Genomic DNA, 13,519 nt, shown 5'->3' with positions numbered 1-13,519 from the left:
ATTCTGTGTTGAAACACTTCCTAAAAGCTGATAGGGTTGTGGTGTACATACACGTTAGAGGAGGGTGTCATCTCCTACGTTTTTATATTGAAATCAATTAAGAACAAAGAATGGCAAAGGCATTTCTGTAACCTCACCTAACATGAAATACTCATTCTTCATTATATACACTGTGTTAAACCTGACAGTCCTTAGTAAGAAAGCTCTTCCCAGGTAAAATATGCAGGATGTAATGGACCGTGGACATGTGACATTCATTTCCTATGATCTACACACACTTGTTCAGTTTTGTATTGCAGGTATATGATGTTATGAAATGAAAGCCTAATTATAACCTTAAACCTTTTGAGGGAGGGTCTGATTACTGCATAGGACAACCATTTATTTGTAAATCACTGTGTATTGCCTGCCCTAGCATTATTTACATAGTACAATCAGTTTTAAAACTGCATTTATCAGTAAGAGTGCTGAAAAAAAATAGAGAAGGAATTGCATGGCTCAGTGAACTGCCACAAGGAGGGTAAACAGTACAGCAGAATCTTGATAGCACATCAAAATCTAGTTAAAATTCATATTCCCAGTGTTTCTCAAGCAGGAGAGAGTGCTTTTGTTTGGAGCTTTGAATGCATACTGTTTTCCTGATGTTATTAACTGCATGTGCATTTTGACAAGGCATTTATCAGAGCGTAAATGCTCAGTGGTAAGGACAGAAGAGGCCACTGTGATTAAGCATTGTTTAGCTGAAAAAACACAACACCCTGAAGCATCTCAAGTGTTAGAACATATCGCCGGTCCATCTTTATTAGTACACCACCCTGTGTTAAGCATCTGGGGTTTTTTTGCATGATCATGTATGACAGGCTTCACTGTGTATCATTATATTAGTAATTTAAGGCAAAACAAACACCATTAACTCAAAAATAACCACCAGTACTGTAACTTTTATTTGCTAATAAATATCTTAATAAACAGGCTTACCCCATCTGTAAGACCTGATAATGCCTCTTAGGAAATCATAGAAAAATAAAATACCATAATAATCAGTAACTTGTACTTTGTACAAAAATCTTATTATGTTGCTCAGCAGGTAGCTTTGCCAAACCCCATATTCTTTCTGCAAAGAGATGGCATGTGTAATGCAATTCACCTTAAAAACACCCTAATGTTGAGAGCTGAGCATTCTATTTCACTATTAACTTGTAGGCATGCCAGCACATGAAAATTTACATGGAACATCATATTATCATAGGAATAGAATAATAATAATAAAAAGGAAGATAACACCACTTTTCAGAAAATGATAACAACTTCACTTCTAATGTAAATTCCCCTTGGGACTGCAAATCAGTACATTAAGCTTTTTATTTCATGGCTATTCCTACAATACTGATATAAACTGGCCAAAAGGCAGAAAGAAAGAATGCAGTGAGAACATGTACAAGGGGTATATTACGTGAAGAAAAGTCATTCTGAACAGTGAGGCAGTCCCAGGGGGAAACCAACGATACCAGCTGTGAAATGTTCGGTCTCAGAATGAGTAGATGGTGCTTGCTGTGTGCAATGCGACCCAAGTTCAGACCAATGAGGATATAACTTAGAGGTACAGTACCAAGGCTGCTTTTCTCTGAGATGAATGGTGAAGACTGAGTCACAGTTAGTTGTCATTATTTAAATACTTCTTGGTAAGAGGAAAACAAGCAATGGCAAAACAAATGTAATTTGGGGTCTTTAAAGAAAAGGTGGATTTCAGACTGCTGGTAAGGATGAGAGAGCTGTGCTGAGGCCACGGTTTGCTTGTAAAATAGTTTGCAAGTAATATGATTATGCCATTACTTTTGAAGCCATCTACCTTTAAAGTTTTGACATGGCTGCTTAAATATATAATCTAAAATGTCTGTCAAAGTCATTAATATATACACATATGTTGATACATTTTATGGCTATGCTAGAACAGCAAACTATGAAAAGCAGTCATTATTAGTTGTGTACAATCTAATTTCACAGAAGAGACAGAGATTAAAACCCTTTTTAAGTCAGATATGTTTAAAACCAACACACAGAAATAGATAGAGGATATCCTGAGAAAACATACCAACCACGTTTATCTTCCAAGAGTAAATCATAGCTAATTTTTGGAAGGTAGTAAAATATTTTTCTTGTATTTTTTTTTCCTGTATGTCATAGCAATTTGTTTAAAAAAGACAAACCCCAAAACCAACCTGATGACAAAATTAAACCGCTTAATTCCAACTTGATCAATGAAGGTTGCTTTGCTAGCAAATAAACTGTTACCTTTCAGTAAGCAGGGTTTCACATGATCTTTTAAAGGTATTTTTTCTCCCCTTGTAAAACTGCAGACGCAATCCTGAGAAATGCAGAGTACCTGTCATTGTTACCAAAGTCACTGCAACAGACAAGAACAAGGCCTGGTTTTAGTCTTTGGGTTTTTACATTGGCCTCAACAGAAGCAGATGCAGGGCTTTAGTTAAGAGCAACATAACTGAAGTACCAACTGAATTCAGCTCCTTCACCAAAGATAACCAAGAAAACTTTCCCATTTTAATCTGAAATACCCCTCCCTACCTTACATAGAAAAGTTGGGAGAAGGAACTGCTGCAAAATAAATGGTATTAAAAAGCTATATTGTCAACTCAAAGCTAACTGTTTCCTAGGGAGAGCCAGATAGGGAGCCATGGCCATAAGCTTTAAAATGCCTTTTTTTGCACATTTATGTGTCAGGAATCTTACAGTAGGATGGTTTTCTTGAGATAGGAAATTAATGAAAGAGGCAAATAAGCAGAATCACTAGGACGGTATTAGTTATTTTATTTGCTATTGTGCCTTTCATTAACTGGCAAATCTCAGAACTTACGCTGCAGTGCACTAGGAGTATGAAACAGCTTGTTCAAATAGGCAGATAATCAGCTAAAACTTCTGTTATGAAGGGGAGATCAAATTGCATCATGGTATATGTTTAGGAAAGAAAAAAGGTAGACAATTCCTATGGTTTTTGTCGGTCCTGTTTGATTGTGGTTCTATCCTGAATTTCAATCCAGGTGTTTGGGAAATTTTCTAGTTAAAAAACCCCAAAGAACTAACCAAAACCATTTCTGTTAGAATCTCTATTAGATGTGTAGGTCATTTTAACTTACTTATTCCAAACTCCGAGATGACAGCCCATTCCAGACAAAACAACTGTGCAGCAACCACATTTTGTACACTGCAGTTCAGCTCTGCCATGCTGAAGGTAACCATAATCTATTTCATCACATCCCTGAGGTAGTAGCCTTGCCTTCTACACTCAGTACACTGTCTTCTACCCTATTAAATGTTGCCATCCATTCCATGCAAATCTATAGAAACCTTTGATCCAAAACCTGTTTCAGTCTATTGACACATTCTTATGGATTTAACTGACTTTGGATTGTGCCCTGAAGGACCAACCTACATCTTAACATGAAGCTCTCAACAGAGAAATTAAAACTAGCAAAAGTTTTAGCAATACATTTGAATCACAAGACAGCATGTGTCCTAAGAAGTGCTGGTACTTTAACAACAAATCAACCATGACAGGTGGCGGGATGCAGGAAAGGAAAAGCTGTTTGGAGAGCTGAATCCTACACACAGTGCACATAATGTAGGGCTTCATCCCACCACCAAAGTCAGTAATAAACTCATGGATTTTGGTCGCAGAAAGACTATGCCTATTGACAATGAAACATTTAATTTCTCATAGTTACATCATTGTCCAAGGAATTAGTCCATCAGGAAGTTTATTAAATTTTTTCAGCAGGATTTGGGAATACCATGTGTTTTAGAACTGAATCTTCCCAAGACAAAAGTGAATTTGGTATTTAGTGACTAAAATAATCTACAGCTTTGAAACACTGGCTACACTTTATCTTTTCCAGCTAATCCTGTTGTATATAAAGGGATTGTGCTGATAAATTACATAGCTTAGAGGATTCAGCTTCTTAAAAAGACAGAAATACCTTGTTTTGCTTTTTGCCTCTTAATCATTCTTGAGTAGAGCTCAGTCTGACTGAAGAACTGAAAACTGTTTGCAAGCCACTCTTTAACTGTATAGCTCTACTCTTTACTGTTTATGTAGGTTCTTCTCAAGAAAAGCCAGTATACAACAAGAACAAGTAGCCTTTCAGTTACAAACCTGTGTTCACTAGAGATTCTGATCTAAATGATGACAATTGTACCTGTTTTTTGATCAGAGTCTAGAACCTGGGAAACCAGCAAGTAGATTTTGGTTTTCCTATCAGTGCTGTAGAGGAGCTTCAGAGCATTATGTGGTGATGATACTATGAAAATACTCCCTAGACTGTTTCAGGGGTACTTTTCATGCTTCATAGGTATCACACAGTTCAGAATACAGAGAGCTAGATTCCTCTTTCAGTTGTGAATTGTCAATAATGATGAAGATTCGGATAATATTACAGTTCATTCACAACTTTTAATCACTTGCTGACATGCACGTTAAAGATGAATATTCCCCAAAACATGAAGTATTTCCCAAAGGAAGTCAGCAATATCTCCTCACATATCAAGAACAATATGTATAGGAGGTTTGTGATATGTCATATACTAGGCTTCTCAAGGAAACCATATGTGCTACTGAAGTTAAAAATTACAGAATATGTTATCTCTTGCTGCCTTACAGTTATCTTATAGGGACTTTGATTTGCAAGTCCATTATGTCTAACTCCACACAGGTAAGTAGTCCAGTTTCTAATCAACCTTCTAATATGAATAAAGTGACAAAACCACACACATTTTACTGAACTGGCATTACATTATTTCACATGTAAAATATGAAAATATGTTTCCATTCTAATCCATTTTTTAACCTTAAGTTTTCTCATCAATGATTTTTGTTGGTTCTCCTTTCTAAAATTCAGCATATCTTTTTATACTATACACTGGTTTATCCTCACTCATATTCCCTTGAAAATTTCCCTCTTTTATCCTTGTAAGTGTCTAGCAAGGGCTACTGGAAAGAAAATACTGTTTAAACATCTTTGGTGACTTCAGCAGAGGGACTCAACCTTTATATAGTACAGACTACATCACACTAGATAAGCTGGCTCATGGGCATTTTGCTTCCCCTTTATGATCACTGCTGATTTCTACAACAATTAGTTGTATGGAAAAGAATGAGTACGTTTGGTGTGGTGGTGGCAGAAAGGTCAGCATGAGGTGACCAGGCAGCTTTGTGTAAGCCAGTTTAAAAATGTTCTTTCTGTGTGTGGAGGAAAAGAGAGGCTATTCCAAGTAACAAACCAAGGAAGTTTGGGAACTTCTGTACACATACAGTGCATGCCATTAAGAATTTTAAAAGCCAATGGAGCAGATCAACCCCATCAGCATTATTGGAAGTTAGGTAATAATTCCTGCAGGTTTGAAAAATTTCAGACATGGTAATATACATTATATTAACAATTCTTTATGTACATATAGACAAATATTTCATATCTCTAATGTACTTAACATATCCTGGTCCATAATCTGAGGAACCATATACAACCATAGCACTCATGGATGAGCAGCTCACAAATATCTTATACCATTATATACTGTAAATGCATGGAACTGTCTTATGCAACTCTTCTGGGTTTTTTTGTTAGAGCTTCTTAGCACAATATGAATAGTTTTTCCTTTTTGACCTTATTCTAGGCTTTAGTGATTTGTTTTTTCCTTTTCAGTGCTGATTCATTTGTCTCTCCAGGAGACTTAAAGATCACTGTCCTATTAAGTGTTAGCCCAACCAAACACATCTTTCCTTCACTCTCAAGAAATGACAATAGTAACATTATAAAAAAATAAATTAAAAAATGTATAAAATATTATCTTTGCCATTTATTCAGGAAGATCAATGACAGTTGGTGAACAAGGGTATTCTGGAGGAAAACTGCATAATAGACTTCAGTGCTCTTCAACCATGTGCAAATGCCATAAGTGAAGTATCTCTATTTTTAATACTTTTGCTAGAAGATGCAATGGAAGGCAGACTTTCTATTATGACTCTGACTTTTGTACACTAATAGATGTGTTGGACTGGATTAGAAGAGAGTCCTCCTTTCCACTTTCTGTTGGACATATTCCAAGACAGACTGAGCCCATGATGGGGTAGTTACGCTACATGTATTCATAAGAGATAATTTCTCAGCTGCCAGAACGTGTCCCATAGAACCATTCCATCAGCTGAGTTAAAACAGCTAAATATATGATTCCATTTGCAATGGTGCAAGCTGAAATTTAGCAGCTAGTCGTCAATACAAGTTAACTATGTCCTGTGCTACTTTACCTTGGTGGCGAGATGGTTCCATAGGTTCATTTTAACATGGAAATTGCTGTTGTTAATACAGTCTTACTAAGCACCTCCACCATCCAAGCCATTCTGCATAGTGAATCTCTACTGCATCTGAATAAAGGCCACCTGTATGCTACTTATGACTCACCTTCGGATCCTGTATGAATCTGCACTGAAAAAGAAATTAATGGGGCTCAGTATTAGGCTCATCATATAAAAAATGGAAATGTGAAAGTCAGTCTTAAATTACAGGAAAATCAAAGTACTACAGTCTATGAGTTCCATGTCAGAATAATCCAGCTAATACCTAATACTATTTTGGACACAGAATGCATTGTCCAGAGCAACCAAGTTATGTGAATTTACTGAGTGCACCATTTGCAATTAAAGACTGCCTGATGTTAAAAAGTCTTGGCTGATGTCTTAAAGCATAGCACATCTAAGTTTTTACTGGGCAGACACTGAATTTATATTCATGGGAAACAAAAAGGGTAACTTTTGTTTAAGAAAAACTTAAATTACATAGCTCAATTCTCTTCCTTTCACCTCATGGAGTCTACTTGCTTCTCAGTAATTCCAATATGCAAACACCTCGTGAGCAAAATTACTAAACCTTCTGCTGTTACTTCTTCAAATTTAACACCAATGTCATGCATAAGATCCTCTTTTTCACAGGTTCAGCATAAGGACTGATTACAGTCAATGCATGAGATTCAACTGACTAAGCACAGATGCCTGGATATGAGCTTGTGATTTTGATCTCTGCACACAGAGACACAAGTGCTTCTTTGGTACAATTCATCTGAGAAGTAATTAGATTTATCAGATGAGATACATCCTACAAGGGACCACTTCTCTCCATTGATTAGAAAGGATTCTTAGAATACTAGTTCAAATGCAGACCTCCATAATTAGGTCTGCATTCGGTGAGAAGAGTTCCTCCCAGCAGGTCTCACTGACACACAAATGTCTGACTGACAAGAGAGGATAGACTGAGTAAGGATGACTGATATGGTTTCCATGTCAGATGACCACTCCACTTGGTTGCATGGACATCCAAGTGGCTTGTTAGGCAACTTTGGAAGCACTGTGTTTGGCACATGATGGAAAGCTGGGGCAGTGCACTGGTCAGCCAAGAAACACTACTTGGTCCTGCTTAGTAGTCAAAGCCCTCACTTAATCTATGTTTTGGAGGCTCAAGTGGTAAGAGTGGTATGGATGGATTTAATTCTAGATTAATAACAATCAGATCTATGAGAAAAGCCTACGTGTTGATATTACTTGTAAATAACTTAAGTGCTTTTTGTCCACATTATAATGCTTGCTTTTTTTTTTTTGCTTGCTTGCTTATAATGCACACTGTATTATTTGTGAAGTAACACCTGTTGTTTATTGGTTTTATATAAAAACAAACTAGGAAAAAACCCCAAACCAAACCAAGAGTAGGCTTGGAATCAGAGCAAGAACAAATAAAATGCTTCTGAAGTGGGGGAAATGTAAATTTGATCAAGCTAACTCTCATAAAAGTGTCATACCACCCCGTAACAACAAAAATCCAAGCTGTATAAACCCCAAAAATCCTGGATTTACAATGTTCTGAATAAATATCCTTACCCAAAGAGTCCTTTGTTCTTTCCTGTCTGGTTACACCAACTCCTGTTTATATAAAAATATATATGATTAATATAGGTTTTAATTCTTTTTTCTATTGAAAATATATTTTCAGTAGTGTGAGAAACTGGGAAATGAATTTCCAGGCTGTGCGCAGATAACATGCCACTGCATCCTCATGCAAAGGGAGAGTCTAAAAGTGCACATACACGGTTTGGATTACTTCTGAGTGCTTTTGAAACCCCATTAACAAACAACAGACTCACACCTCCTCGATAATGTATTTAAATGTGAGAGAGGCTCTTTCCACAGATGCCACATTTTTGGCCATGGAAGCAATGACAGGTAAAATGGATAACAAAATTACAAAGGAAAATCAACTTTGAAATGACTCTGTGAAGACAGTATTGTTCAGAAGGTTTCAGGTACGTGTGATGTTCTTTCCATGAGAGAACCTTTCCCAAAAAACTATTCAGATATGGAATTGGGGCAGATATTTTTGAAGTGACAGTCACAGGAAAGAACAAATGTTTTTTCTCCCCACAAAGACCTTGATCCTACAAAACACACATGCTTAGACAGTCCTATTGAGCTCAAGAAGACTATTCATACTGGCAAAATTACCTTTGTAGCTCAAATAGCACTGGAACTGCCGTTCTTTAAACAAGCTCTTCATATCAGCACTGCAGATCCTAGTGAATCCTTATCTTTGGAAAACTTGCTCCTCAGTTAAATCTGGGTTGGTTTTGTTTTCTTTTAACAAAAGAAAGGAAAATTTGCTTCTTGCACTACTGCTATCCCTTTTAAATTAATGCAGCTATTCCAACATAAAGTGACAAAAGTGACTCGGGCCTAGCATGTCTTACTCTGTGACATGCAAGGTTGGAAGCATCATCTTTTCTGAGTTGCTTTCTGATTTTTCCTTCTTTGCCACCAATCCACAATGGCAGCCTTTTCCAAAAGTTAGGAAATACAGTTTGATTTACAAGCTGTAAATTAAGCAGTAAATATCGCTATGATTACATAAAGTACATAGTTCATTTTGATATATACATATATTATACTAATTACCCAAATGCACATTTTCATGGAAGAGCTGTAATGCTTGAGTATATTTGGAATACTACATAACTTAAAAACATCCTTCAAACTATCTATAAATCAACAAAAGCATCTGCACCCAGTTTACATGGGACATGCATGTAGGTCTGTGCATGACTTCTACTGCGTGCTTGTTCCCCTGCTCCCAGTAGTGCATATCCCATGCAGAAATTTGGAAATGTAGCCCAGCACGTCTGTGTAAAGTGTCTGAATAAAACATAAAAGCTGTAAGTCTTAGAGAGGTACAAATACTATGTTATTTTCTTGCATGTAAATATGGCTATTGAAGGGTTCTGAAGGTCTTGATGTCATTTTGATATCTAAACTGAATGAAGGTCTAGCCTATAGTAACCAGAGCTCCATTTCAGCAATCTGGTTTTCACTTCTAAAAGCAGTCAGTAGGCTCAAGGCAACATATTATTACACTGCTGTCCTACATCTGCTTTTCTGCCTACGTACAAGGTAGCTGCACACTGCTGCGTATAACTTCCAGCACTAGTTGGTGGTTGTACCATTGCCCTCGACTGCAGGATGATATGGCTGTTCTGCTCCCATGGAAATAAGCACATCACCCTACTGATGGCTGGCCTTCTAAGGTCTGCTACCACTGATGGAAGTTATGCTTAGCTCAAGCAGCAGAGGCCTGCACTTTTAGAACAGAAAGCTTTCTGAAGTCGACGTGGCCACAATATAGCTGACAAACGTTTCACATGTGGTTATGGAAACATTACAATCAGTTTTCCAGTGAATATTTGCCACACAGTAAAAGCAAATGCTGAGTATTTAAGAACAAAAAAAAAAAGAAAAAAAAAGAAGTTCTAGGATGATGAAGAATCCCAAGGATGAACAAGTTTCCCAACCTAATCTAGAATTTAAAGCATAAAAAGTGTCAAGTGCTAAAGTAATTAAAAATCAAGGACCTGAAGATTTCAAACAGATTTCTCTCACTATCCTCCCAATTGTTCAGCACACAATGAAAATTCACTACCTAAAATCAATCATTCCTGCAAACAATATTAACGCTTTGAGGCACCAGCTTATCAGCATTCAAAGTATTATAAAGTAATACAATGATAGGACCCATACACTTGGATTTAGTTAAGAAATAAAATAAATAGTTATGTCAGACTTTTCTTGATTGCACATTTGGTATTGGAAGTTACATGGTCACAGAACATGAAAGAAGTCAAATACTTTTTGATCTACCAGCAAACTCTAAATACATAGATAAAGAAGCCACACCAGGCCAAATAGATTATTACTTTCAAGGAAGTTCATGAAAGTTTCCCAAATACTGTTATACAAAGTTACACATCCATGCTGAGTTATTCCTCAATGTGTAGCAAGAGTCTTGCAGTAGGCCAGGATTTTATTGGCAGATAACTGGTGGAGGAGCTATGCTGTGTGATTAAAAATTCCAGTTTGGAAGCATTAACATAGAAGTACTTTTATAGTCTGAACAGGAGACTGCAGTTCTTGAAGTTAGGAAGAGCAGAAGGGAAGATTGGGAATATTTTCCATTTTAGAAATGCTGAGGCACAAAACACAGTTGATTTTAGTACTTTCATACATGAAATCCTTTCTCCTGTATGTGCATCATGTGTAACCGCAAAGTCTGTAAACTGCTGACTATTCGTCTCTGGTGTCCAATGAGTACAACTCCAATTCTTCTTACATCACTGCAAGATAAAAAGTTTCAGCTTGGATGCAAGTAAAGTCAAGTCTCTTGTATACAAAAGAGTACAAATATAAGGTGAGCTGCTCTTCTTCAGGACAGTTTACCTTCCTGTCCGGGACACATAAGGAAGCTGCAAATCCTCAATTCCAAATTTTTTAAAGCCAGACATTTAAGGAAATAAAAAGAAATTCTGCAGTTAGAGCACTGGTATTTTTTGTTATATTGATGGTCAAGTAATTTTTCCAAATCTTGAGGAAGAACCCAAGAGGTGGGATCTAATAGCCCATTTTTAATAACGTGTTATTAGCAAATGTTTCCCACTCATACTTGCAAAGGAATGGGGCTGATACACTCACTCTTGCAGTTTTGAAGTGGCAATAACAGAGGCTGTGCTGATGATTTGGGAATCAGAAACCCTAACCCTAACTATACTGGTGAGAGATGTTCTAAAAGATCAGAATAGCAGTGAATCCCCCAGCTTGACCCAGATTCCCTCCCACTGTCCCTTCACCTCCTCTAGACCTGCACCCTGGGGTGGGTATAGCTCACCCACTGAGCTCCACTCTGGCAGGAATGAAGTCAGCAGCCCTCAGCATCCAGCACAATCCACTGGTTTAGCTGTTCTCTGAACACCACCAACTGCAAGATGCTGAGAGAGATCACAAAGGTGTCAAGGGCAGGAAACTTCAGATATGCCTTGTCAGTTGTGCAAATCCCACACTGGGACATAGCATAGACATTGCCTGTAGAGATATCCTCAAAAATTGTTTGATAATATAGCTAGTAAAGGAGCTTACAGGATGAGGCATGACCTTTATGGGTTTCAGATTTGCAGTACAAGATACCTGCCTCTGTATCCTCCAGATAAAGAGCCATGGATAGCAGCAACTATTACGTACTTAGGCTTAACATCCACATGGTGGATGATACACAACACTTAGGGTCAGCAGGGAATATGCAAAAATATTTGGCATCTCAGAATCAAAAGAGAGTCAGACAAGAGAATAAAAACTTTACAGAGGGAGCGGTATTAGAAATGCAAGTCCAATGCTTAGTACTTATCAAGGAAGAAGGCAGCAGGCCTAGGGTAATGGAGGTTATTTGGAGAAAGAAGGAATCTTTCAAAAAGCTCAAGTGGTATCTAAAGCAAGTAGAAAGGATGATAACCTTGGAGAGATTATCTGTAAGAGCACACTAAGGCAGGCTACAAAAGAACTAGAGGAAGAAGGAAAAAACACCTAATAATAAAACTCATAATAAACCTTTTGGCAGACTCACTGGGTACAAGCGGACTGCCAGAATGTCTGTAGAGTCTAATGATGGGTATAAAAGATCACTGAAAGACTGGCCATTGTCGGAAGACTAAACTGATTATCTGAGCTGATATTCACTGTGAAAGAAATGGAAGTGACTCCTGTGCCAGAACCTTTGTAGGGTACTCTCCAGAGGATCTGGCTGAAATGGAAGTGATTGCAGGAGGTTACAGGATGAACTATAAAAGCAAGCAACAACCCACCTCCAGAACAATACTGTGTTTAGCCAAGAGTTTTACAAGAGCTTCAGGATTAAATAGTGGAATTACTAACAGGGATGTGAGAGGGAGTTATCAGCTGTGTTCCACATGCTTAAAAAGTTCTTAGTGCCTGAGGCATGGAGAGTGCTGCCAGACAAAAGAAAAAGTGTCCAGGGGAGATCTGGGGAACCACAAACCTGTGAGTCTGAAATTATTACAGGGCATAATAGAAACTACAGCAAAGTACAGAATTATTGGATGCCTGGGTAAATTATCTACTTGAGCCATCATGGCTTTTGCAAATTTAGAAAGTTACTTGTTTTCAATGGAGGAGTCAGGCATACATATGGATGAAGGCAATTAGTTTGATACACCCCACTTGGATTTCCAAAAGCTTTAGAGAAGTTTCCTCATCAAAGCTTTATAAGGAACATAAGGAGCTATGGCATAAGAAGGTCTGTGCATGACTAACTGGTTTAAAGTCAGAAAGTTAGGGGTAAATGGTCAAGTTTTACAATGTAGTCATCAAAAGAAACCTACAGGGATCTATACTGGGATAATATTGAACAGTTATGTTCAAGAAATCAGTAAATGGGCTGGAGAAAGCGGCGAGCACAGCGGTGAAAAAGTCAGTTGATGAGACTGAACTGTTCATAGTAGTAAGAAGGGACCAGCTGTGATGAGTTTTAGAAGGATCTCACAAGACTAAGTGACAATGCCATAAAACAGCAAATGAAATCTAATGTAGGTGAATGTAAAGAGATACACATGGGAGAAAACCGGTCCTAACCTCATATGTAAAATTATTGAATCATAACTGACCATTACCAGTACTAATAGAGACAGTCCTGGCATCAAATAAAAGAATAGGAATTAATGGGAAAGGAATAGAGGGCAAAACATATCATATCATTATGATAGCATATTAATCCACAGTTTGCCCAAACCCCTTATATACTGAGTGCAGGATTTTCATTTCAAAAATCATACAGTAATGTCAGAGGTGGTTGCAGAAGGGCAGCAAGGAGTGAAACAACTGCCTCATGAGGACTGCCATAGGCGTGATGATGTTAATAGCAAAGTAAGAAAAGGTTTTGCCACAGATTTCAGTGGTCAGAACTGATTCCCCAAGAAACCTTTCAGGATGCTCACTCACTCCCTGGCTTTTGGTAGCATTTGGTTTGGTCACAGAATAAAACTGCGTTCTGTGTATCTTAATCATATCTTTCTCCAGTGGTGTTTTGGTAAAAACCTGTATTTTTCTGTTATTAGCTTTAAGTAGGAAAGGAAATGA

The 13,519-nt window shown here is 37.6% G+C and overlaps 1 protein-coding gene across 2 annotated transcripts in view; it reads right to left on the bottom strand.

Annotated features, from left to right (window-relative positions):
• Nucleotides 1-10,576: 10,576 nt before the first annotated feature.
• EPHA6 (EPH receptor A6) overlaps nucleotides 10,577-13,519 on the bottom strand; it is a 436,532-nt gene continuing 433,589 nt past the window's right edge. For both annotated transcript variants that reach the window (XM_034072841.1, XM_013127941.2), the window contains one exon: nucleotides 10,577-10,713. In XM_034072841.1, the coding sequence (XP_033928732.1) occupies nucleotides 10,599-10,713 (115 nt within the window). In that variant the 3' untranslated portion in view covers nucleotides 10,577-10,598. The remainder of the gene's footprint in view (nucleotides 10,714-13,519) is intronic.

This window comes from Melopsittacus undulatus, chromosome 2 (assembly GCF_012275295.1).
Source record: "Melopsittacus undulatus isolate bMelUnd1 chromosome 2, bMelUnd1.mat.Z, whole genome shotgun sequence".
Taxonomy (NCBI): domain Eukaryota; kingdom Metazoa; phylum Chordata; class Aves; order Psittaciformes; family Psittaculidae; genus Melopsittacus; species Melopsittacus undulatus.
Note: the sequence above shows the minus strand (reverse complement) of the source record. Positions and strands in the feature narration are given on the sequence as shown.